This window comes from Chlamydotis macqueenii, chromosome 2 (genome assembly GCF_036417535.1).
Source record: "Chlamydotis macqueenii isolate bChlMac1 chromosome 2, bChlMac1.mat, whole genome shotgun sequence".
NCBI lineage: Eukaryota > Metazoa > Chordata > Aves > Otidiformes > Otididae > Chlamydotis > Chlamydotis macqueenii.
The window spans coordinates 122,568,019-122,595,679 of record NC_141557.1 but is presented as its reverse complement, the minus strand read 5'-3'; the positions used below and the strand labels follow the sequence as shown (position 1 = coordinate 122,595,679).

General features: G+C 42.1%; 1 protein-coding gene across 1 annotated transcript; it reads right to left on the bottom strand.

Annotated features, from left to right (window-relative positions):
* Window positions 1-260: 260 nt before the first annotated feature.
* On the bottom strand, window positions 261-27,661 carry TGS1 (trimethylguanosine synthase 1). The gene is made up of 13 exons (XM_086740825.1): window positions 27,540-27,661; window positions 26,846-26,910; window positions 23,945-24,117; window positions 22,004-22,850; window positions 20,448-20,565; window positions 19,401-19,487; window positions 18,162-18,333; window positions 16,679-17,030; window positions 15,598-15,771; window positions 14,511-14,654; window positions 12,955-13,171; window positions 12,134-12,212; window positions 261-1,092 (listed from the first exon to the last, which is right to left on the bottom strand). Exons 1-13 carry the CDS (start codon window positions 27,635-27,637, stop codon window positions 976-978), a joined length of 2,643 nt encoding a protein of 880 aa, XP_086596951.1. The 5' UTR covers window positions 27,638-27,661; the 3' UTR covers window positions 261-975.

Genomic DNA, 27,661 nt, shown 5'->3' with positions numbered 1-27,661 from the left:
AGCATCCTGCTGCTCTCCAAGCAGAGAAGCAGCACTTATTTGTTGTCTTGGAAACATATATACTCTTACCTCAAAAACAGACTCAAAATTGATCTTGGGTACTTACTGTGCGCCTTTCAGTGACAGCACCATATCCACGCCCTAGACACTTCTCGCCTCTCCTTTTCTGCATGGAGAATTGCCCAAAAGCTACTCTTCCCCCCTGCCCAAACCCAGGTGGGAGCGAAGAGCCCTCACCAGGAAGAGCTGGGCTCCCTCTGCAAGGATCCAAAAGGCCTCAAAAAACTGGGGACACATACTCCTCTGGTTACTGAGACAAACCTCCAGTCAGAAGGTTTCTTCAAAACATCTTGGTAACAAAGGCAAAAAATCAAAATAAGTAACAAAAACCAAAGGTTAGAGCCCTGCTGCCAGTCACAAACATGCCCTGCTCTCTCCCTGCACTGCGACAAGCTGGAGTGAGAAGCGTGTGGACCTTCATCCCACAAAGAGAAGCTGAAAAGGTGTCCCAGTGAGCAGGGAGCCAGAGAGGCTAACTGGGGTTAAACTCTGTTGGTGTACCTGACCTTATAGTTCCACCTGATGTTCAGATGTTTTTGTTTCTCAAGCACAGACAGCAGTTCTGGACACATGCTGGCTCTCAGGCTGTTCTTTTTGACCCTCTGAATGCTCAAAACCAGATCAACTACAGAAGCAGCACACGTGAGAGTTGCAAAGAAATCCTGAACTCCCCTTCAGCTGGTGGGACTTGAACCTTGCAAGGCTGCATTTTATAATTGACATTTTCCCTACATTTACAATTTTGTCAAAATTATTATAAAACATTTATTGACAGTAGCAATAAACAGAACAAATTTCTGTAAACAGAAATTAAAGCGGAAAATGGCTTTAAGTCATTTTTGACCAGTCAGCTGTACAAAAGTTTAAGCAAAGCAGCAGTCAGGGAGGTTGGGCTTGGACAAATCCACACTGAATTCAGGAGATGTCATGCCTTATTAGATCACCAAAATAAGCTGTTATTGTCTTCAGTTTGTTATTGAGAAAATTTTGTTCTATTTCAACCTTCCCTCCTGGACCTGCTAAGGAAGCCACCTGAAATACAAAACAAGAAAAACCAAACCAGTCAATGCACATGACAAGAGGCGAAACCCCAAACCTTTTATTCACATGAAATATCACATAAACCACATCTTTGGCTCTGTTAATACTGGTGACAACGTTCCTTGGCATCTAATGCCTCTGGTCCTCTTTCCTTTTACTCATAGAAGTCATTTGTAGCTTTCTTGTGACAGAAAAATCCCTCTCACCTCAAGCCATGAAAATAAGCGGACTTCAGAACTAAACAGTCATCGTTTCATATGCTGTGCTGAGGCAACAGATGCTAAACTCTGGTTTGCAGGCTGCTTGATGTTTGAGACACCCAGTTGTGGCAAAAGCAAGCTGTAAACTGTGGTTGGTAGGTGTCAAAAGCCCAAGTTTTGGAGGAAAAGTAAAACCAAATTCTGAAATTAGGAAGCATAAAGGTTGCACTGAAGGGGGAGGGGAACCTCGAAGAGGCAGAGAAGCTCACAAAATACAGTTACAGTTTTTTGTTGCTATTGCAACCAAACCAAAAAGCTGTTGTGTGTGCAGTGGAGTCTGAGGCTATGTTGAGGGTAAGTGACTGCAGGCAGGGAGAGCCCATCAGGCAGCACTGGTCCCAGGTCTCATGTTTACAATCACTGGAGTGAGAATTTCACCCTTCATGCTCTGTTGACTGAGTCCACTCAACACCTTTAATGCGTAACGACTACACACAGACAATGTTTTGCAGCAGCGGACTTTGCATTTTGGACTGGAGCACACAATACTCTCTCCACTCCTGTTCCTACTGATGATGCCTAGTACCACCCCTCTGGGGGACGACAGCCACACAGGCTCCTGACTTCTCACCGAGGCAGATCGCACAGACAGATGAGAAGAACACGAAAACTGAGCGTTGACTGCTTTTTTTCCCCATCATCATGGACTCCGAGGACTGGTGCTGCAGTGGGGGTCCCTCCTCCACAGCCAGTTCTGCTCCATGCTGCTGTTTTCCCTGCCTGCAGCAGGAAAGCTATTTCTATAGTTCCCCAGGCAGGGAAACTTCCCAGGCAGACATAAAGTGACTGAAGTCTACAAGCCCACAGTAGATTTTAACTGATCTTTAAAACCAAGAAGTCCGTGATGCTAGCAGCTGAAACTTAAAATTCAGGTTGCATTATTAACACTTCTAAACTCCTCTGAGACTTGATTCTGTAGTGCAAGTTTAAATATAAACATGCTGAACTTCCTCTGTTTTACTGTAAGTAAAAAACCCAGCCTACTAGCAGGAGGAAATAACATATTAATCTAAATTATACTTTGAACCTTTATTGACTTGCCTAGAAAATCACCACACCTATCCAAACCTAGCATTTACTTTTGTTTTCATTCCCCCCCACCCTTTTCATTTTTGTTTCTGCAAACAAAAACAAAAGCATGCGCACTTTCTTCATCCTTCAATTTAATGGTAATAACAAAAAAAATCTCCACGTTCTTGTTAAAGAGGAACCTGCCACTTAAGTAAAAAAGCAGAAGCTGGCTGACTTATAAATAGCACAAGAATCTGAAACTGGCAAGTGATCAGGAATGTTAATTTTAAGACTTATCTTTTCTTACTTGAAATCCTAAAAGCAGTTAACATTGTGACGCTATCCACATTTTTTTTTCTAGGAAAACGTTAAGTTTCCACTTCTAATTTATTACAAACAAAAGCTGGAATGTCCCTTCCAAAAAGTGTTACAGGCTTTGCACTTTATAGCTAATGTTGTTTGAGTATTCCAAAGGATTCATTGGATTAGTCAACTTAATATATATCAAGAATATCGAAATTACTGACTTGGGGTTACGTACTCCTGCTCTCAGGGCACAATTTATGTCACTAGCATATCTAAGTATGACTAATGCACTGATATTAAACACAATGCACAATATTCAACACTGATATTAAACAAACAAACTAAATATTTCTCTTAGAAGACCAAGTAAAGCAAAATGCTTAATCGGTAACACAGGCAAACGCTGCTCCTCCGCCAAGGGGTGGCAGCTACTGAAGGACACCCGAGAAGTTATGTACGCTGTGGCTAGTCTCTAAGTGCTATGTCCAGGGTAGCCAAGACTCATTCCAAATGACTCCTGAAAGTATTTGATAAACCCAAAGGTGACAAAAATCTAAATAAGCACATGGGCATACGCTCTGTGGGGATGGATCCGGCACCACATGCTCCGGCACCACACACAAATCCTCTGCGAAAATGCTTATTTGTAAATTGCTGGAGGTTGCAAATTTAATGACATAGGAGTTGCCAAGTTTTCCTTGGAAGGGCTCGGTCAACCCTGACAGTGTAACGAGGGAAAGCTGCCACACACCAAGCTTCAGAAAGGTGCCAGCTTGGTGGAGGGATGCCCTCTAAAAATAATGGCAGATTGAGGAACGATGCTTTGAGAAAAACAAAGGTGCTCACTTATTTTTAGAAATACTGACACGCATCTCCTGGTTTTGCATTGATCTACAATGGTGAGTACAGAAAGGTTTCTTAGCTTCCTTTACTGCACTTGGTAATTCTGCATGTGCCACATCCCTCCCTGGGATGAGGCAAAGGACACAGCTTCAGTTAACGCCTCCCTGCATCACTCTCATCAGGATTCTTCATCCTTCAGGTCAGTGATCGCTGATGGAAATAGTCCACAGCTACAGACACAGTCACAGAGCATTAAAAAAGTAGCCAGCAGGTTTGGTCTCAAGTTTAAAATAGGAGACATCAGAAAAGAAATATGAAAAGGTGCAAACTTGCTTTATATTGTCCAGGTGTATTTTTGAACTCAAAGGTTTTTCCTGTTGGCCTTGCAGGCTTCTTTTTTTTTTTTTTAATCATACTTATTTTGGCTAAACTGCAACAATACTGAAATTTCTTTAGTAAAGTAACTTCCTATCTGTTCAAGCCACCACCTTAGGTAATTGTGGACAGAAAGTTTTATTGTCATTTCTTCCCCCCATCCAAAGAACTTTTCTGGGGTATGAGAAATACAAGCTTTTTGGCTTGATAGGGAGTCACACAAGGACACTGTGATTCATTTCATTTTATAGAACACTAGTAAAAAGAGGAACCTCCTCTCCCCGCAACCAACCTAAAGCCTAGCGGAAAAAAAAAATCCCAATCCACTTGGAAAGAAAAGGCCACGGTATTCTTCACACAGAACATAATAAAACAAAATACTCTAAGGCAGCATTTTTCAAAATGTACATGTCTGCAGGTGAATTATGCCACTGCCATGGTGGTGCTGCCACCCTTTGACAGCACAGAGATATATATATTTTTTTTAAATTTGAATTGGGCAAACTAAAGTGCTACGAGCTTTAGAAGACTGAAGTCCAGAAGTGCCACTCCGGCTTGCTTTATCCTGGGAACATCTTCTGGCTTTATCTTTCATCAAGGACGGAGAACAGATGTGAGTTTAAAGTGGGCGGCTTAAAAGCTGCCATTATTGACATGATAGTCACAGCTGAAGTGTATGCAATTACATTTACTTGGAAATTATTAGCCTGCAAAACACATCAACCCACAGTCTGTTACCTGCCAACTCCCCTAATACCCCAGCATCTTAAAAATACAATCAAATTAATCTGAGTTCATCTCCTGGCCTCTCACTCTCTGCTTTGCTCATTGTTATATTTACTCCTAAATAAACTTGACATTGCTTGACAGGCCCCATTTGGCTAGGTCTCCAGCCTAAAATCATAGCTAAATGAATGGGGCCAGTGGTAGTTTTACTATTCAGCCTTCCATCAAATTTCTTCATTCACAGAGGTTATGATATAGTCTTTTGTTAAACTGACCTCTCTGGTATGATTTTCTGTTCTCTGAATGACACCAGATAGACTTAACATAGCTATGTAAGGGAGTTTTACCCATCTTTACGCTCCCTTCATTGACCAGTCATTTGTAACAACTAGACTTTCAAAACCAGAAACATAGCAAATACGTTCCCATCCAGGCTCTAGACTTGCAGACAGAACAAAGCTTCGGTGTCTAACTCTAGATTCTCTCAAAATCATTAACAAAGATGAGGTGGGAATAAAGCCAAGAAAAAAAGAAAAGTACCTGATGTGTATTCTTTGTATGACTATTAAGGTGAAGAGCATTTTGCTTAATTCTGGGCTCAGGGAAGCACTCTACACATTAGACAAGCAACAGAAGGTAATTCATATCTTCTGGCAGTATTTGGAATATAAGCCAGGTCTGAGACATCAACATTTAGGAGAGGAAAAGCTCCAACAGTAGTGAAATTACACTAAATTAGGCATAGCTATCACACACACCAAAAACCCAAACACCCAAAAAAGCCTAAACCCAGGAATCTACCCAATTTATAAAGTTTTGCACCGCTCATCAAATCTTCGAGTAGTAAAAGTTTTCAATATAGAAACTGGTTGAAAAAAACCAGCAAAAAAAGAATTATCAACAGCGCATAAAGACTGAACTAAACCTTTCCCTGCCTCCCACTACGCTTCAGTTTTTAAAAACACAGTATCTTGAGTGAATAAATGCAGCCCATAAGATCTTCCTAGTGGGGACTGTGTTACAAACCTACACAATACCAAGTAGATTGCCGCTAGGTCAGCTCATGATGGACAGAACCACAACTGGCTGGTAACAAGTAAATAACTACCTAGTTTAAGCAGAGAGAGGCTGCCAATTTGCATTACAATCCCAGTTTATATAAGTCCAGTCCACCAGTAGGAATCCTATGGGAGAACACCACAAACAATATAGATAGAAGAGCTTGTGAACACCTTGCTAGTGCACAGCATTTATTGCTTCCCACTGGATCTCCCACACATCTGTGAAACGTTGCACCATGTTCACCACACAGCTGCTCTCACACAGCGCATCCTCCCAGTGCCACTGCTGCTGGCATCACCAAGCAGTACACCCACTGTCCCGTGCTCCTCCAATGGACCCATGCTCCTCAAAAGCTGGATCGGCTTGCCCTCTCAGCAAGGTTCAAAGAATACAGACATTTTTGAAAACTCTTTCATCCATCAGAGTGATGTGGTCAGGGAGAATGGAGGCTGCAGTGCTACAGTCTTGACTAACGTTAAAAAAAACCCAGAACCGGATTCTCCTTTGCACAGGCTTAAGCTAAAACCCTTGAGGTGCTCTCTAAAGTTTTAAGGACAGGGAAAAACTCCTCCTGGAGATAATGAGCAGTAAGTTATCTTCAGCCATCTGAAAAAAAAAAAACCAAAAAAAAAGCCCCAAAAAACCAACCTGACAATGTTTTGCCCATCATGCCTTTCTGCTCATAATTATAAACCCAAGTATCCGGTTTGGTCTGTCAAATTTACAGAATTATGGTTGACATGGACAGTAATCAACAATTAACAGTTCTCTTAATCATAAAGTTTATGTTAGGAATCTACTCCAATACTTTATGAAGTGTAAAACTTTATATATGGCTTGATGAAGAAATACTACTCCAAAATGGTTAAAAGAAAGAAGAATAGTATTATTTGACAAATATTACCCAAAAAGCAGCATTGCTCCTCTCCCTCTGTTACCCTACACTATTACAAGGGTCAAAAACAGCTGGCTGAAAAAGGAGACATTTTGCAGAAGTTTAATATCAACTCTAACAGGAAAAGACGTTATTATCAACAAATAAAACAGTGCCTGTTCATGAAACTGGAACTATACTAACATTGGATTGTGAAGTAGACCCAAATTTTGAAGAGAGGCTGCTTTTTCAGTCATTCCACTTTAAAAGTTCTTGACACTTTTTTTTTTTCCTACATTAGCTCTTTTCTCACACCCCATACCACCAAGAAGCCTGCTACTGCAAAAACTGTAGAGCAAGTTAATAAGATCCAGGATGTGACTTCACAATATGGTGGCTATAAAACTCTGGGTAGAACCACAGTGTCAAATCCATTCTAGGGATCTGCATTTAAGCTTCAACTCACCTATGCAAAGAGAAAGGCTTCTGGACACTGGCAAATCTTTCTCAAATTGCAGTGTTTTTTTTTTTTTTTTGTCGCAGGCTGGATCTTGGATAGACCAAAACTTTTATATCTCAAAAAGATGGCTCAAGTTTAACAATAATCAGGCATTTTACTCTTAGAATCATCTTCAATTAGCAAAGTCTGTCTTAATAGTAGATAAGCATTATTCTAATAGATCTGCTTGCTCTGCTGTAAGGGTCATAAAGATTAAAACATTATCTGAAAATCGGCCTCAATTATCTGCTGTTTTGATATACTAACACGCAACTCAAAATTAAAACTTGCACTACTGTATGCTCAAGATTTAAATATGCAAAACTTCCAGCAGCTAAAAATCAGAAAGACTTAAAGATAATCTCATGGTAAACAGATAAATGTATAAGATTGTCTTTTTGCTAAAAGAGGAAAATCTGGTTCTGAATTAAACATCCATCTGTAAATCTGTAGAGTACGACTGTATTCAAAGAATGGTGAAGTAGTTTAGGATAACCAGTAAGGCACAATACAGTGTCTGAGCACTTAACCATCCATGGTCAGGATAAGTAATAAACTTGCGATTCCTCAGTACTTCGTCTTTCAAACTTGGTTAGGCTGCTACAGATGCTGATGTGGTCACCTGTCTCACAACATACCAGGTCACCAACATTTCAGGCTCATTAGTTTATTGGGGGGAGCCATCATGCAGCCTGGCTCCATTCTGGCGACCAGAGAGAGAACAATACCTCAACAGGAACATTCTTATGGCTTACAAGAAGAGTCAGCAGCATCACTACGTTAGTATGTGAACACTTGGGACGAAATGTTTTGGTATCTTATGTAGCCAAGTATGTCTTCTGCAAGAAGGTGTAAAGAAGCTATCCCACCATTAGGAAGATGGTCCTACAGCACAAATCCCAGGTTAATCCTCCTTTGCTGCAAATATTAAGATACAGAAGCATTATCTGATGTAGAAAACAGCCCGTGCAAGAGATCAGGCTACTTGGCATGAGTCCTGGTCCCTGAGGTGAGTGCACACTTCCCACTTTGCACAGCGAGGCTTTATGTTGCTTGCTAAACACTTCATAAACAACATTTAATCGCTCTGCCTCAACAAGCTTGCTTCTCAAGTCACTCGTGGAGGTCTCTGTTACATATTGCTGGAGTATTAAGACCTAAATGTAGGATCTCCTGCAGATATTACCTTTCTTTCCTTTGATCTGGTGGAAATGAATCAGCCAAGAAGGGGAAGGATGCTGGGGAAGGTGGAACATTCTCTGACTGCAGGATCCCTGCTGCCACTAGAGTCAATCAACAGCAGAGCAAGTGGAAGAAATTTATTTTCATCCAAATTTTGCCAAGGCATGCATATGTTTTAAAAAAAGACATAATCAGCTTAAATTAATACTATTAATTATGCTCATAGAAGGCAATAACAGCTTTCAACTACCCAGGCATTTATGAAGTGTTTTCACTTCATTCTGCTGGGGTATAATTTTGATTTAAATATGCAAACCTATCTGAAACAATGATTTTTAATTCTTTCCTACTTTATGGGAATTCCAAGTAGGTCAACCATTTTGTTTTGCTTTTAAAAAACACCACTGACAGCCAAATACAAGCTTAGGCTCCCAGAATTGAAGAAGTATTAATATACTTCTGACTGGTGGTTTCCACAACTCCCCTTCTTTTTTCTTTTCTTTTTCTTTTTTTTTTTTTTTTTTTTTTTAAGAGATGTGAGAAAGACTTAAAGAAAGAAAAGACTCAGATGTAAAGATGCTGCAAAGAGATCGTTATCAACAAGGGTGTCACACATGAGCTACATAACAGGCACTATTAATAAAACAGTATTTTCTATGTATGTGCACACACATATATAATATTCCTAATTATTCCTTAACTAGAAAGAATATTGTGAGAGATTGATTTGACCTAAAAATGGACTCATATATGTTATAAATTTTGTAACAGGTACATGCTTGTAAACCAGGAGATTTGATGCAATGAAGGGAAATGTTTCACATTTCTTGTAAATCCGTCAACCATATTCCACTGGTTCGCTGCTCCCTCTCGAGGCAGAAGTACCAAAGTTCATTTCTCCTGTTCCACCTTCAGTGAATTTTGTAAGTGAATTTTTGTAAGCTTCAAAAGCGCCCCATCTCTCTCTACAAGACTAACTCTACACAGAAAAGGCCATGCCCACAGACATAACAAGCACTGTTTTTGCAATAAAATCATGTGGAACAGAGTTGGATGTCTTGTCTACCAATAAGGCAACCAACACTGAGTCCTCCGACACAGCTAGGCCAAGGTCACCTACCACCTGCCGCACCAGCAGCGGAATCCCTATTCTATGGTAGCTATCTAACTGTACAAAGAAGCACGTATTTTCCACTAAATGTGTACCACCTTAGCTAAAAGGGAAAACTATCTTTACTGTAAGGTTGCTACTAACTGCTGGGCACTGATTTCCATTTCTGCTTGAGATCCACTGTCAGACAAGCAAACTTGCACTGATACACTGGCTTACAGTCAGCATAAACATCATCATGGAGATTTGCAAGGGCAATTAAGTCAGCTTCTAAATAAATTTTAACTGACAAACCACACAAGTACACCTTGGTTGCAGATGCAAGCCAATCAACGAGAGACAAGAGGCGGAGTACTTAACAACTGCCACCATACATGTGAAGCATGTTAGACCACCTACTCTAGGAGCTAAGTGATCTCCAAAAGGCAGATATGTGTATGAGCACACAGAGTTAATTTTTGAGGACACAGAAGAGGCAAATCTTACATGTCTGAGCAACATCATTACAAATCAAACATAGGTTTTTACATTTCCATTCAAATTTAAGGCATCGGATAATCTGTTCAGCAAATACTGCCTTATCCAACTTAATCAGTTTTCGAGTATTAATCTCCTGCAAAAAAAAAGATTCAAGATTTACTTCATCAAGCTTTTACAGGCCCCTAGAGTTTACAGACTGCATTCACAAACCAAGCTACACCACTACACCCCAGCAGGGGTGCCCACAGGCCCTTGCCAAGGCAGTTGTTGCTGCAGCAGCCACCCTATCCAGTCCATGAGAAAAGTAAAAGGGATAAGAACTGTGGGCAAAACCATGAGCAAACTGAGAGGACAACTGTCTACACTGACCATTAAGGAACTGCAATGATAAATCTTTTTTTTTCTAGTGATTCACAGCCCTGGAAGTGTAGTGGCAGTAAATTCAGAAACTCCATTCTTAAATACAGACAGAGATGATGGCAGCCAAACCCATAACAAGTTTGCTACGGACCAGAGCATCCAGTAGGATCATGTTTGGGATGGTCATGTTTGACACACCCCTATCCACACAGGATTAAGACCACATTTCCCTAAACAGAGTCCTAGATTCATTAACCTTCAGGTTTTTTTATTATACTGGCACAATCTCTAGAGAAAGGCATGAAGAGCTGATTTATCTTCCTGAGAGCAGTGCATAGTCTGGACGACTGAATTGAACCCAGGCCTCCAGCCACGTGCTTTTAACAGCTAAGCTGTGACCACAAAGCCTTGCTTTTGAGCAACAGCAGTTACTCTTCAGCCGTTTGTGTAAAGGCAAACCCATGGATGTGTATCAAGGCACATCAACAAACATGGCAAGACACCTAACCCAACCACATAGAGCTGCTGAGGTCTTCTGCAGGAATAGGTCAAGGGCTGGTTGGATGAGGCTCTTGGCAATCTGATCTGGTTGGAGATCCCCCTGCTCCCTTGCAGGGGAGTTTGACTAGATGACCTTCAAAGCTCCCTTCCAACCCTAGTGATTCTATGATTCTATGATAATAGGTGCAAGCCTGCGGATAGTGCTCTTAGATGCTATTGTGGGAATGTAAAAGAAACGTAGATGCCTTTGCCTGTTTACAAATCCAGTAAAAAGTGCTCAGGAGCGGAGCAGAAAGCTGGTAAGGTGATTCTTCATCGTGGGAATGAAGCATGTGATAAAACAGAGTAGTTAGAAGTTGAAACTAGAGAAACTCTGCCTAAAATTAAGGTCCCGGTTCAGAGATTCAGAAGCCACTTTGACATTTCACCAGCCTGAAATGCAAAATGCAATAGAATCATCACCTGCTGTACAAATTATGCTGTGCATAGCACCGGCTCATAGTGTGCTAATACTCAGGCCACGTGAATTTCAGCCTGTTTCTCAAGCCAGCTGTTTGCCACCAACAATTCTGCAAGCCATCAAGTGGCTTGAGACCTTGCCTGCTCAGACACAGCTTTTGGAAAAGCAGTAAATAATCCTGGGAAGCTCTGTGATACGTTGCAGGTGAGGAGAACATCTCACTACTCACTTCTTTCCAAAAAGCTACAAGACGTAATTAACATAATAAATACACAGAGGAAACTAAACCAGACACTCAGGGGAATTGTTACAGTCATCTAATTACTTTAAAATAATGTGTAATAAAGGTCTCTAATACAAAAAACCCCACACCAGTGAAACAAAGTGTGTGTTTATAAAGTCAGTGATGCATGTAACTATCTGACCAGTGCAATGCAAGCAGCCTCTATGAAACCACACAGTTGTGTGGACAGCATCAGTACCACCTCCGGCGGTACGGCATTTGTCTCTGATCTACTGATCAGCAGTAGCAGTGATTGCAGGCTGTACAGTCATTTCCTGCAGCTCCTCGATAAATTGAAAGCCATGAAAGTTTAGGATTCAGCAACATATCAGACAGAAAGAGCTGGTTGGTTTTTTTTTTGGGTTTTTTGTGTTTGGTTGGTTGGTTGGTTGGTTTATAATGATGTATCTGTCTGTCACTCAAGAAATCTATAGGCTTTGGATCTTCTGTAAGAACCTCCAATTTGTTGCTTTTTGAAGGAACAGCATGAAATCATGGAAATAATCCACTACTCCCATTTCTAAAGACATCAAAAGTACTGTGAACACAGAAATCACTTAATATAAGGTTCAAAATTAAAACACTCCCCTCCCCCACTAAGCTGAACAGACTTAAAAGTCTTAAGTTTGTGCTTATAATACCTGTACTTTAAGCCTGCTGAGCTTTTTGTTGTTACCAAGTCCTTATCCAGTAACATACCTGATCAATATCAGCATTCCGAGGTAGAAAATACACAATATTGTTGGTGATCTTCTTGGAGAGCCTGAAAATTTCAAATGTAGGAACCAGTAAAGGAAAAAACAAGAACAGGGAAGGAGAAGTTGCTTTATATCTATTAATTTTGAAAGTATGTCCCAAATACAGCTATTATGAAATTGAATTATAGTTAGTCCTCTGGGTGTGTGAGATACTCTTCTGAAATGCAGAAATTAGTATTGTCTAAATGCAGAATCTCTATTGCACCATTATTTCCCTAGAAAGTAAAAAAAACCCAAACAATAAACAAACAAAAAACCCACACCTCATTTTTTAAGAAAATTTAACCGAACTACAGAGAAGTATTTGAGAAATGTGAATGCAGTTTATAGCTAATACACTGGTTTGATATTTGTTTTCTAATCCATTTCATGGAGTATCTCTCACATATGGATATGAAGATTTCCTTACTGTTACAAATATGGCTACATTTTAACCAAAAAGGAAATAACTGAGGTTATTTTGAGGGAAAGAACCCTCACCACTCGTCACATTTTATGAAACTATTATGTTAATACCTCACCAGATGAATGAGTGCTCAATACTACTGTTAATAAGTTACTATAGAATTTTATACATTAATTAAAAGGGTTAGTATTTTGCTTGTACTCTTCTGCATTTGGGACTTCTGCTGCTAGCCGCATCAGCCCCAGTCAGACAACTGGACACGCAAAGCCTGTGTCAAGAGAGGGAGGAGAAGAAAGAGAGAAAACCACTCAAAGATGACTGAAAAATCACAACTACGTTTAACTTTGAAAGGATATCCATCTGGGCAAATCATGGTTTGGATATCGAAGATTTCGGCAGTGGCGTAGTCAGGCCCCCCCCAGGGCGGGCTGAGGAACACAACATCGGCTTGCAGGTTGGCAGCCAGCACCATGAAGTCTCCGCACACGAATTCTATCTGATCCGCCACCCCGTACACCTCAGCGTTGTTGCGCGCAAGTCTGAGCTTCTCAGGATCGATATCAATAGCAATCACTGCAAAGGAAGGAGAGAGCAAGCGCCCAGGTTAATGTGAACTGAATGCCACCCAACCACCAAAAGGAGGTTTCAGAAGGAAGGTGGTGTTCTGCAGCCACCAGATACAAGTCACATCTATAACCTACTGCTGTGTGGTGAGTGACCACTTCAGTTTTGCAGGTCATGGTAGACATGCAGCTAAAGTTCCTCAGTGGGGAAGGATCTGCCCCTTGCGTGGCAGGAGCAGAGGTTCCACCAAGAGCAGAACTGCTGCATTTACAAACCAGCAAGGGAAGCCACGCGGCCAAGACTTGAAGGCTCAGCTGCTGTTGCAAAGCTGGGAAGCTTTAGCTTTTGGCAGACATACGTCTACTACCACGACAATCCTCATCTCAGCTCAAGTGGTGGACAGGCAAGGCTGTCCACCTAAGAGAGGAAGCCCTCCTCGCTTCAATCTTGGCAGGAGCCCAACAGCTTAAATTAGCGTCAATTAGAAACTTAGTCCTCTCCTTTGTTAAAGATAAACATTTAACTGTGGCTGACCACATTGTACTGAAAATTGAGTTTAAAAAAACCTCCCAGCACAGCACAGGAGAGATGACACAAGGGCAGCACATAATCATAAAAATAAAAATGTAGCCAGGAAATACAAAGAGCTAAGTGAAATTAGTCAAGTATTTATAGAATGGACCATAGTCTACCAAATTTAATGCAGTAGAAACTACCATTTGTGTTGCCCAGAAACGACTCACAAGTGTTAGATGAGCTAGTATTTTACCAGTGTTTGATGAGTAGAGGAATATCAAGTAGTCACGTGTTTTTACAGAAAGCATTCTCAGTGTTTCACTGCAATATCATTTGCTGGCAACAGGAACTTGGACCAATATTAATTTATCATCACTTTATGTATTCGGTTCTGCTGCACCTGCAGGTGATACCATTCAAGTGTTTTAAGTACTATTCACACGTAACCTGCTTTGGAGTACACAGAGCTGGCGTAACAATGGGGAAAAGCAGCAGCTTTGTGGCATCTCTGCAGGCTGGCACTGCAAACAGAACTCAACCATTACCAGCAATCTTCAGAGTGTCCGACAGACCAGTTACTATGCCACAAAAATTCACTTTGACCAGTACAATACAGATCCAACTCTGACTTAAAACAGAAAAGCAGTTTTGTATGTCCTTTTTAAGAACAGAAAGCTCATATTGTGAGTCTAATGAAGCAAAAATGCTTCTGTTGCTTCAGGAGCACTGAAAAAAACCCCAATAAAAAATCAATGAACAAAATGCATACCCAAATTTTTAGGGAAAAAGATTGAAGAAACAAAATAATGCGCTATATACAACACCTGCTTACCTCTTTTTGAGGTCAACGCAAATTGAATAGCATTTCCTCCAACTCCACAGAATGCATCCACTATGACATTGCTGTTGAACGACTGACTAACGCGGATGGCAATATGCTCAGCTATTTTTTCAGGAGTCACAGAAAACCACCCCTCTGCAAAGGAAAGGGAAGAAGTGTATTTTCCGCTCTTGTTTCAAAGTCACCTAAATTAAAAACAAGCAAACAAACTCCTACATACAACAGAAGGTTTAGCGTTAATCCCAACAATTTTGGCTCAGCGCAATTTTGGCTCAAATACAGGCTTTGAAGATGATAAACTCTGGTCAGTCCAGTGATTTCCTAAGCAAACAAAGTCTCACTGAAGCAAACAGATATGCCTGAATCTCAGTAAATGTTTTGTTGAACTTGGTGCTGAGGATTCTGGCTTATCAAGGACAAGTTCACTGAGACAGCTACGAAAAAATTTATACATGATGCTCTGTAACAAGTAAAACCAGAAACATATTCCCTCTTATCCGACACGTTATTGTCTTTACAGCAGTGCCTGGTCTGACAAACAATCTACATGTTTATGTGGGAGAGCATTAGAAGTGGAAGGCTTACAAAACCAACAAAATGAAGATACAAAAGAGCAGTAATCCTAATTCCTTCTTTACCTATAAATATATGATTTGGAAGCGGTTCCCGTATAAACATGGAAAAAAGTAACTTTAAAAGTGACTGCTGAAAGTCTGAATAAAACAGAATAAATCTAGATCCATCAGCATATTTGGAAGTTTCACAAAATTATTTTATAAGATACAGAAACAGAAAAATGTCATTGAGTTTCTGAAAACGTCCTGACTAAGCATAATTTAGGTACAGTATGATCTTCAGCAAAAATCAGGACTAATGCGAACAGGGGTGTCCCACACTAGAAGCTCTACTGAAGATCTCTGGTCGCCTGCCTGCTGGGGGATGAAATTTATCCAGAGCTGCAAACACACACTCAGTAATGCTCCCCTTCTAAGAAAAATCAGTAATAAACTGCTAGAAGGGCCACAGGTTTGGATAACATCTTATACCACCAAGTCAGTGCACAGTGTACTACACACACCTCTGTCTAGTTTAATCCCCTCGTCAAACCGAGAGAACAGCCGGTAGCGTTGCGCCCAGTACTTGGCCAGCTCTGGATCAGCAGCAATCTCGGCAGGTATAGCTCCCAGTGCAATTTTATTCCTCCTTCTCCTTTTTTTCTCCTTCTTCTTTACGGTAATTTTTTCATCTACAGCTGGAAGACACTGCAAAAGTTAACAATCACTGTTCTTGTAGGCTAGGAATGTAATCAGTAGGTAGGTGAGAGAGAAAAGATGTTCATGTTTAACAACACTGCTAAATGTCCTGTATTACTGTTTGCCAGATTACACAGATTAGTGGTTTAAGTTAAAAAAGAGCATCCTATATTTCAAGGGAATAGCGTTTTCTGACAGGTATCAGTCACAGTCCTAAAAATCATAACTCTTCACCCATTATTTAAAAGCTTTAACAGGCTAGGCATCATCTTCAACTGATGGTAATGAACTCTGCATAGTGAGCAAACAATTGGATCAGAGACCAATTTAATGCCCTTATACAAATAAGGAATAAGAACCAATTCAGACAAGAGTTCTCCAGTAGAAATCTAACATAACTGAATTACTGTAGGATGGATTAAACTATATGTGAAAACCTGAAAAATTATGTTTTCCTTCATTTACAGTGTTAAATAGAACAGTTCATAATATAGATTTTTTTCCCCTGGAAAATAATTCTAGCAAGACATGCTCCCTAAAGCTCAGCAATATGCATCCGAGAATATAAAACCCGATGGTCTGTGCACTTACCTGAAGCTAATCACCCTCATCCTTACAAGGGAAAAAGGGTGTGAACTGGAGACCTGTTAGATTGCAACAAGGATCAACAATGACTGTTCGCCTATAAAGAAATACTGCCAATATTCAAGACAAGACCTGGAATTCTGGCACTCCAGGAATAAGCTACTTCCACTAGCACAGCTCTCAAACGGGCTCATGACCGCTTGGACATAACGAGACTCTCTGAACAAACAGAATAAACAAATACCACACAAGGCTGTAATTTGGGAAAGCAGTACTAAGTCCACCACCAATTCAGTTCCAGTTTGTAGGAAACTGATGTACCTTGGCTGATCTCCTCTGTCTCCACCTGGAGATAATCGGGAATATCCAGAGAGACGAGCTGCCGCCCACAGCCACGCTCCTGCCTCCTTGCGTCCAGGCCGTCGGAGCCGCTCGCTGCTGCGTCCTGCGCTTCCTCCTCAAGGTTACTCCCTCCAGGTTCTGTCAAGGCCACTCTGGAAGATGGTGGCTTTTGGTTTTCAGCATTCAGTGTCGTGGCCTGTGTGGCAATAGCGCTTTCCTGATCCTCGGCATCGCTGCTTGCAGAGGATGCCTCTGCGTTACCCTGAGGGGAGGCTGTCTGGGATGTGGCTTCCTCCTCAGGTTTATTAACCCGCTTTAGGAACTCTGCCACCTGCAATTATCAAATATCACAGATGATTAGATGGTGCTGTTAACCAGCTACCAAGAGCACAGTTTAAAAGCCTTACAGTTCAAAAGCACCTGCCATGCATGCATTCTCTACCACATGTACTTGTGCACCAAACACTGCACGTTCTAAAGGGTTCTGCTGCACGGTAGAGAGCTCAACGTTACATCCTGACCAACGTGCAGATGCCAGTCCAAGCTCTTCACAGGCACGTGGCAGATGCTCACTTTTACCTTAGAGTGGCACTAGGCCTGGGGCAGTTCCTTAGCAGAAAGTCTGAGGAAATGTTTAACTTTTTTGTCTTCACACAATTAAAGTTGCCTTCAAACTATACTGGCCTCAGGTACACCATGGCAACAGTCAGGCCTTTGATCAAAAATTATAGCAATGGGGTTGGAGTTCAACACAATATGCGCTCTCACCACCAGAAAAGACCATTTTACACTTGGGTGTTAGTGAATGCCAAGCATCCCAGAAGAAGGTAAAGTAACATTGAAAATCTGAGGCAACAGATTTTAAGGAGACTCAACTAAGAAAAACCTACAGGGAACACGTTTTTCTATTCATTACTAATTTCTGAGGTAAAAAAAAAATTAAGCATAAAGTTATAGGTGAAAATAAATGCAGGCAGAGGTGTAAGCAAAATGGTTGATACAAATTACTAAGAACATAAAGTTACATGAAATATGCTGATCTATAAAAATATTTTTCTCCCACTACTGAAACAACAGCACTAACAAATGCCCTTACAGGCATTTAAAAAGAGAGACACTTCTAGTAACTACATAAACCTACACACACCTCTAAAGGAATGATGCACCCAGATGTTAAGAATGATTTCCACATAACTTTCCCAATAAGCTCACATTCCTCTTGAAAGATTGCCAAGAGACCATCAATGCCTTTCCATATGCATCCTAACTACTCTTCACATAAGCAGGGGGGGAAAAAAAAAAAAAAAAAGAAAAAAGAAAGAAAAAAATACTAAAGAGCAGTGGACTGACACTTAAAAATGCCATCTACTCTGGGTATTTTTTTTTTCATTTTCATAATTCAACAATACCTAAGACAGCAGATAAATCTAGGAATTACAGCAACACTAACAATTAAACCTACCTTCATCAAAGTTTTATTTTTTTTGCAAGATGTTTCAGGTTCCTCTGTAAAGAAGATGTGTGTGTTTTTGCTCTTCCTTGGTTTACGCATATCCAAGAATTTGGACTTGATTTTTGCTTTTTTCTCCAAGTACTGCACACTTCGGTGGGTGAAATCTGGAATTCCACCATACCTGAAATTAAAAACAACAACAAAAAAAGACTTAGTCAGTTAGTTTCCGGTCTGGAAGCTTCAACATGAATGTTGATGCCTACAGAAAATGATTTAGACTACATTATTTCTTTATGAGACATTTGCTCCACTCTTAAACTATATGTCACTGGATGTAGCTGCAAAACAATTTACCTTCATGAAAACTTAAAAATATTTTTATTTGAAAATGTTTAGTCAAATTGGTTTTAGATTTTTTTTTCTAATATGTGTATAATTTTAGGGGGAGATAATTTCCCAGAACAGCCTGAAGAATAGGAAATGAAAAAATAACTTGATTAGTATAATAAAATATCTTTTTGGTGACTGTAAAGAACCTCCAAAACAGCTACTTTTGTCTCCTGGCAAATGCAATTAAAAATAAATAAATAAATAAATAAACTTAAATAATTTTTATGAAGTAGAACAGAGATTGTCAACTACAAGACACACTCCTCTTTGAAAATGTATGTATATATATTTAATGTGCGTACTAAACAACTTGCATCTTGCAGCAGCGTTAGACCTAAGCTAAAGTCCTCCTGCGCTGATGATGTTACTTCTACGGCTCTGACCACTGTATCTTTAGCTCATACCACCAAAAATGAAATTTCACTGGTCAACACTCTGGCAACAATTTATTAGCATAGCAACATTTTACTAGTATAAAGCAACCTCACTCCAGTATGAAACAGCTATAAATTATGATCCAAGCTCCCAGGACTCCAAACCAAGAGGATCATTTATTGTCAGAGCCTCCAAGCTCTAATTTAAGTACCTGACCAGCCATTTAACATCTACACAACTGCGAGTACCTTACAAGTTACACTTCTGTTTCAAAGCCCTTTTCTTGTCCTTTAATCGTTCTCTGTAACTCTGAATCTCTCTCTCTAGCCAAAGGATTACAGTTTTATTAAAGAGCAGAGACTAACTTTGGGAATCATTTTCACAAGGTTAACAAAATGAGAATGGAGATGAATGGTCTATTTGAAACATAACAAGACAGCTGACTTGCTATGAAGAAACCCCAAGTTCCTCTTAAGCAATTACTTTTGTCCCGTGCCACACTTGAAACCCAAAACCAAGCAGGTTTCCTCAGGATCTTCCACTGGGTTTTCATCCACATCCAGTTCATGGCTAGGAAAAAATGCAGATGACAAAGTTACTTACTGTAAAAAACACTCTTATTTTACAGAAATACCACTAAGAAATTCACATATTGAGAACATTTAGATGCGGATTTCAGTAAGTTCTTCCACACACTGTTGAAACCAAGCAAGGCAGATAACACCAGCCTACTCATACGCATAAGCATGTGCTTTTTTATTTTTTTTACCCAATTCTAGGGACGTATGTCCTTCTATTGGGGTTATAATATTCCAACTATTTCAGATGACCTCTTAAAATATTTAGTATCAAGCCCTACATGGAACTGATGAAGACAATGTTTGTTCACCCTATTTCCAAATTACCTTCATTGTCTATGATGTTATCTATATTATTATCTATTATTAATGCTATAGTAACAGCAAAATATTAGAACAAAACCAAACCTACATGCTACATCATTAGTAGAATAATTTCATCGATCCCTTCACCTTCGAGTTTGCCCGTTTACTAGAGAGGAAGAGCTATTTCATCACCTTTGAGGCTACCAATTTTTAGAGGAGAAAGAAAAGGACTGTGACAAGGCAGAGATCAGCTATATTATGACTGCCATAGCACTGAGCACTTTACTGGTAGCATACAAGCCAGTTAAACAATACAAATTATTTACTATCAAACTTGTATCACTAATTAGACCTAGATAAAGCAAGTTGCCCTACCCAATTTAACAATCTTGTACGCTTCAGTGGCACAAGGATAGTACCACCACCTTGCACAGTCACTGAGGCCATGCATTGCTTTCATAAAGCAACGGAAGAGAAGAAATATCCACTACTTGTTGCCAGGTAAAGTGATAAGCAGTGATGTAAGACTATGTGGTTTTGTACTGCCGCTCTAACTCACAATCTCAATCAAACAGTTACTACAAATCAGGAGGCTTCTGGACCCGGGCTTCTTGAGAAAAAAGCTTGTCTAAATTTAGTGACTTGCCTTCTTTTGACTTTGGCATGTCTGTATTCAGGAGGCTCTCCATCCTCATCTTCATCTTGGTCACGAAGCAAGAACTGTTCTTTATCATTTGAATTCGAGCTACATGACCCCTGAGAACCTAAAAAAGATAGATAAGATCATATTTTCCTTCTGCATAAGTTAATTTCTTATCTTCCTGTCCCCACAGTATGTCTGCAGTTACAGTTATGTTGTCGTACATACCTGAATCCGCCAAACAAGGCATAAGTGCCAAACACAGGTATCTTTACCCGTCTTTGAGGGACAACATACCAATACAAGCTTCCAGTATTAGTTACACTGTAGAGTTAATAACCTTAAGCAGGACCAACTTATCTCAGCTCTCTAAGAAAAATAAAATGTCTACAAGGTAAAAATTCAAAACAAGTTCTTCCTTTTACGTAAATTTTGTTTCCGTTTCATTAGCTATGCAAAGACATTCACATACATTTAATAAGAGAAGATTCCAACACTCCTCTCATTTCCTCTCATTTCTTGTTGGAAAGACTTTCCTTTCACCCCTCCCATTCCAACTCTACCATAGGATCAAGATGAGACTACATCTGCTTCTTTCTTCCTTAGAAAGTCACTAGCAGCAGACTCAGAGGTTTCCCACCAAACTGAAGTCCTGAGCTGCTGAACACTTAACTCGCGTGCTTCATCCCTCCTCTTCAGCAGGAGGGACCATACAACAGTCAGGAAAGATGTTACATGGCTGCTTACAGCAAATGCTGGCAGGAAGAACTGGCAGGCAAATGAGATGGCTCTCTGCTTTCTCTGCACCCTGAACTGGCTGGCAAAAACATTTCCAGCCCAGTCTTGTGCCTCCCTCATAGAAGCTCTTCTAGAAGTGTAAGGCACAGCCACTGGCTTCCACCATACTGCTATGTTACCTGGCACTTCCAGTTGTTAGCACTAGCTGTGAATTTGGGGTTGTAACGAAGACTGCAGCTCACCGCCTAATTGATAACTTAATGCTGGAAAGGACCTCTGGAAGGCATCTGGGCCACAGTAACACAGTACAACAAGAGCTTATTTTCAAGTATGGCATTTTGAGACAGACGGCAAAAAAAAATCCCAACTCCAGAACTGCAGAACAACTTTTTTTTTTTCCTCCTCAAAAAGCTGTTCTTAAAATTGTCAGATTCAAGAGAATATCAACCTGACTTTTCATTCATTTTAGACAATCAGTGAGAAAAGACACATCAGCTGAACAACACAGTTGCAATACCAAGCTAAATAAATAAATACGCACTAAGAGTGCTCTCTCATCACTTTCTGTAGTACATTTGAAGATTTATGAAGTAAATGTTCTGTTAAAATCACTTCTGGCTGAAGAATACATTCAATACACACATTAGAGAGGAGACAGATCCTTCAGAGAAGCAGAGGGAAGGAAAAGGACTAAAGAATGCAATAATGCCACAAATTCTTGATCGACTTTTTAAAAATGGCACAATACAGACATGCCCCTGTTTCTTCTATATAACCACCTAGATAAATACTGGTAGAATCAATTTTATCTGATTTTGTGTTACCTGACTGGTTAATACTTTTATTTTCACAAGATGCACTCCTCTTCCTGGTTCCTCCATCACAGGGCTCCTCCTGGCTTTCACTGTCAGATGAAGTACGCTCTTGAGGGCCTTGGTGGGCTACTGTTACAGCTGCACTGCTCTGTTCCACTTCCTTCAAATTCAGATTTAAATTACAAATCCCAGAAATTATTTCAGTGTCAGGCTCAGCCCTTGAACAGCGTGTTTCCTCACTGGTGTCAGAGGGAGACAGCTCCAAGCTCTGCCCTTCACTGCGTTCAGCCCCTGTGCTAACCAAGTCTGTCCTTCCCAAAAGACTTGTCTTCTGAGTCACATTAGCTGCCATGCTGTCACCATGTGAACTCTCCGTAGTCCATCCTTGACTTGTCCAGTACTGAAACTGTTCCCAGTAATACCAGTACAGTTCGCTATAATGCTGCTCCCACTCTTCCCTGGTGTCCGGACTATTCCAAGGCTCAGAGGCTGCGGTGGTCTCAGATAATGAGACCTCTTGATGTTTCTCCAGCCAACTTTGCCAAAGAAGGCCCTCTCCGTACTCGCTCCAGTACTTCTCCCATTTTTCTTTAAGTTCGTTGGGTGAAGTCTCATTTGTGAGACTTTCTGAACTTTCACAGTTCCCTTCACTTACAACCTGAGCTTTGCTGCTCTTCTCACATTGCTGTGTAGCTAGGACCAGCTCACCAGAAACGGACTGGCCATGACCACCACAAGCTCGATCCTGGCACTCCTGTCCCTTTTTATCCTCATGTTTCTGCTGTAACTCTTTCTTCTTCTTCTTTTTCTTTTTCATAATCTTCATGTTACTTCTCTTTCTATAATTTTCTGTTGCCTAAAATACAATGGAAAAACATACTTAGAAGCACAAAATCTATAGGCAGCCTTTTCTTACCCTCTCTCCAAGCACATTTCTGTTTCCACTGTAACCCTCCCTCCCACTGCAACCCTGCTGTTAGCTTTCTCCCCGCAAAGGGTTGTAGCATTTATGGATCTGACAGGGCCCCACTGCATATCCTTGGCTGACATTTCTGAGGAAGTTGTGAGAAAGAGCTGTGAGGACATCTATAGAAAGACACACACACACATAAAAGGCAGAATTCCAGACAGAAGTGGGGCTGCCCAGAGACAAGTCATTAGCAGCTCAAGGATTCAGAAGGAAAGACATTAACATGAAACACTATACAATCCTAAAGGGAGGTTAGTCAGGACTTGAGGGGTCACTGGGCTGAGCTCAACAGTAAAACAGCATCGCAGCAGCATCAAGGACCTGTTTTAGGGGGCTGTGGAGGCGGACCCTTATTGTTGCCTGGTATCTGTCCAGTCAGCAAACACTGCTCAGCTGTCTTATTAGGGCAGGGAACACACAGCGCTCAGCCTAACAGAATGTTAAATCCTTCCTGTCTTTGGGTGCTTTTAAACAAAAAAGCATCACTTTACACTCGTAAGCTCTGTAAATCCCGCAGCTGAATCTCTGAAGACAGGGGTGTAATATCATTCCCATCCCATACTGCTCTCCAAGTCGGCTAGCAGAAACACAAGGAAACAGCCCCCTCTCCAAACAGGTGGCCCTCTCATTTGTGCAATACAACCCTTCCACTCGTTACAACAAACTGGGTACTACAGCTCTCTAGTGGCACAGGAGACAGAAATCTGTTACTGAAAGGAAACACTGAGGTAACTTGTAGGTTTCATCAAATACAACTCCACTTGGTTTAGTGGGGCTTCCTGTGCTTACGGATACAAACAAGATAAAAACATCCAAGAGCAGAAAGTTTTTCTATCAGATAAATCTGCCAATTTTTTTCATAAACCGCCAAATTAAGTTTGGCAGGTAAAAAGGCGGTGGTGATGAGGGACTAAAACTCACATGGGCAAAAGACTGGAAATGTACAGATATTACTCTAAATAAAGCAAATAAAGATTTACCACAAAGTCTCTGCGGGCTGACTGCCCCCCAAACTGAAGAGGCAGCCCCATGCTCTTCATAAGCTCGGCCTCTGAGTCTAGTTCAACGTCTTCCGGGTCGAGAGCATGGTTAGCATCCGCCTTTAATGTCACATTGGGACAACGGTTCTCCTCCTCCGATGCTTGGTCCTCCCCTATTAATAAATTATATTAAGTGAATATAATCTGGTTCTGACACCTCAATGCAACAGTATGGCCTACAAAAATAACACACCGATGTTTTGGCTATCGCTGAGCGGTGCTTGCACAGCATCATAATTTTCTCTGTTCCCCACTCCGTCCCCCCCTCAGTGAGTAGGCTAGGGTGGGCAAGAGATCAGGAGGGGACACAGCTGAGACTGTTGACACCGTCAACACCGCAGGATGTGATGCTCAGCAGTAAAGAAGTAGGGTGGAGGGTACAGGTGCTTGGTCAACCTGCCACAAACATTCACCTCAGTAACTTGCAGAGCAAATTACAACAATGCCCAGGAAAAACCAGAAAACTCACTATTAGGAAAATAAAATTCTTTACAGGAGTTCTTTTAGCATGTATCAGAGCAAGCTTGAAATGCAAGAAACTGCTGGTTTTGTTACAAATCTTTCAAAAACACACTAACTACAGAACATAACTAACTCAGAAATAACTCCTCAACTATCAAAACACCGCTGGCGCATCTATCAAACTTTTAAGCAACATCGTAGGCATATGAAGTGACAAAAACCATGAAGAAAGCAGGGATTGCATATTGATGAAACTTATGAAATAGAAAGCTCTTGACACAGTTGATAAAGCTGAAAAATTTAAGATTTTTTTTTTGTTAGTATGCATTTACTGCCAAATTACTATCCAGCACAAGACTCTCCTGTTTTTAACCGATTACTCTCACCACAATTCAGTCACATATGCACAGAAATGGGGTTTACATTCTCCTCCTTCACCCCATTCACGCTGCCTCCGCCTAACCTGCGCTACTCATTCTCAGCCTCTACAGACACTCCTTTCTGCTCAGCCTCTGTCCCTTCAAACCAAGCCATTATGGGATGCTGGAGCTAGCAAGACAGCAATGGAAAAATCAGGTACAAAAGGAATTATGTTCAGATAGGGTGAGGAATTCCAGAGGATGGAGCAAGGGACTGGTGTGGAATTTGCCAGAGCACGCACCACAATTATTCCTAAAATACAAGCAAACAGGGAGAGACTTACTCCTCCAGTCCTCCTCCTGTGATTCCTCATGTACACGTAAAATGTAATTTCCCCTGTCAGGGTGTCGTAGTTCAGCCCTGATCAGGACCAGACTATGCAGTCTCTCTCCCGCTCCCCCCACCCTCCGAGAGAACAGGGGGAGATGATATAAGAAAAACGGCTCAAGGTTTGAGATAAGGACGGGGAGAAATCCTTAAAGTTACCGTCACGGGCAAAACAGACTCGACTTGGGGAAAACTATTCATTTATTTTCTAAAATTAGCAGGAGAATGAGACAGGGAACAAGATAACCTCCCCCCACCCCTCCCTCTTCCCGGGCTTAACATTATCTCTACTACCTTCCCCTCCCGAGCGGCACGGGGGGGGGAAAGGGAATGGGGGTCACGGTCAGTTCATCACGCGTTGTTTTACGCCGCTGTATCATCGTCAGGGGAAGAACTCCTCGCATTCCTCCTCTGCTCCAGCATGGGGTCCCTCCCACGGGCCACAGTCCTTCGTGAAACTGCTCCGGCGTGGGTCATCTCTTCCACGGGGTGCAGTCCCTCTAGAACAGCTGTCCCAGCGGGCCCTCCACGGGCCACAGCCTCCTTCAGGCCTCCACCTGCTCTGGCGTGGGGTCCTCCACGAGCTGCAGGTGGATCTCTGCCCCTCTGTGGACCTCCATGGGCTGCAGGGGGACAACCCGCTCCACCATGGTCTTCACCACGAGTTGCAGAGGAATCTTGGCCAGGAGCCATATTACTCCTCCCCCTCCTTCTGAACTGACCTTGGCATCTGCAGCCGTTCCTCACAACAGGCTGGCAGACGCCTCTCAGGATCCTTTTTACATCTTATTCACTTCTCATCTCCTCTCCACTTCTTGCAGCCGGGCCGGGCCGAGTTGGGCCCAGTCGGCTGCCCGGCGGGAGGCCAGAGGGTGAGGCCTGCAAGGCCCATGAGGCTCGCGCCTCCCCCTCTCTGCCCCCCGCTCAGCTGCGTCACATCTTCTCCCCCTCTTTTTCCTGTTTTCCCCTACTTAAATACATTATCGCAGAGGCGTTATCACGGGACATTCTGCTACCAATTGGCTCGGCCTTGGCCAGCAGCGGGTCCACCCTAGGCCCGGCCGAGTCCACTGAACAAAGGGGAGCGACTTCTAGCAGTTTCCTACAGAAGCTACCACCTTAGGCCCCCCCTCACTAACAAAACCAGAACACAGGGCTACTGCTTCTGCTCTGCTCCTGGCCCAGCGGATTAATCAGCAGCAGCTAGTGTCCTAGGCTGGGGCAGAGGCAGCAGGACAGTATTACTCCCAGGCAAACATCTAGGTTTTTCAGACCCTCCATCACACAAGTAATTTTGAGCTAGGGAAGTCGACATAAGGATTTGAGAGGAGGGCAGGGAGTTGGGAACGAATTCGCTCTGTGGAGAAGACGTGAGCCAGTAAATCTGTGCAAAATGGAATAAGCATCACACCTGGTTTGACACAAACTTCCACATCAGGATTAGAGCAACTCGAAAGTGATTGCACGTGCAAAGTTATTACTCACGTCCACGCCCATAGCAGAAGCACTGAAAACCAAGCCGAAAATAAGAAGAAAACGATGGGATAGCCGTTACTCGGTCCTGCTGTGCCTTAAACAACCACGCACAACCCACTTGAACCGCGGATCACACTGCACATTTTATTACCTTACCTGTACTGTCATTGTCATCTCTGACGTAAAATCCCTTTAATCCCAGTTTATATAATTTCCGATCTCTGTAAAAATGAAGAGAGACGTTAATGCAGAAGATCATCCTTAAAACAAGGCGGGTTTTTTTTGTTTTTTTTTTGTTTGTTTGTTTGGGTTTTTGTTTGTTTTTTTTGTTGTTTTTTTTTTTTTAACAGTAAAACAAATGATTTGGCAGAACAAGGTCCCCAGGAACGTGGAGCCCCCATGGCTGGAGGTTTCGAGGCCAGGGTGCCAGACAACCCCATCTGGGCTCCCTTGCCCACAAAATGCTGGCCCAGGTGGTCTTCTGAGGCCCCTTCCCACCTGGGCTGCTCTCTGATTCTAAACCCACGAAGTAAAGGAGAAAAAAAACAGGAAACAGGCAGCACTTCAAAGCCTACACGAGAGATGCTCGGAAAATGCTGCTGCCACGCAGAACACCCGGGAATGAAATTTTTGGCCCACAAAACGTTCCTGCTTAAGCGGGTGGCATTTAGGCGCCCCGTGAGCAGCCACACCGCTCAACCTTCCCCCCACCGCATCCCACTGAGAATCCCGCGCCTCCTCCCGGCTCGGGGAGGCTTCAGGTCCCTCCGCGCCCCTTTGGGGAGGGGAGAAGGGGACGCGGACACGCGGGGCGGGCCCGACCGGCGCTGGCGGCGAGGCCGCTACTCACTCGACGAAGGCGCGGGAGCAGAGGCAGAGGATGCCGCGGGCCGCCCCCGCCTGCAGCAGCAGCTCCGCCACCAGCCGCCCCGGCGGGTCCTGCACCATCCCTGCGGGAAGGCCCACGCCGCC

Bases quoted from the DNA above. Each gene is read 5' to 3' on its own strand.
- TGS1 (XM_086740825.1), bottom strand. From the start codon at position 27,637: ATGGTGCAGGACCCGCCGGGGCGGCTGGTGGCGGAGCTGCTGCTGCAG. The intron at 26,911-27,539 runs GTGAGTAGCGGC...TCATTTTTACAG, and splicing joins TGCTCCCGCGCCTTCGTCGA to AGATCGGAAATTATATAAAC. The intron at 12,213-12,954 runs ATATCCTTTCAA...ACTGGTTCCTAC, and splicing joins ACCATGATTTGCCCAGATGG to ATTTGAAATTTTCAGGCTCT.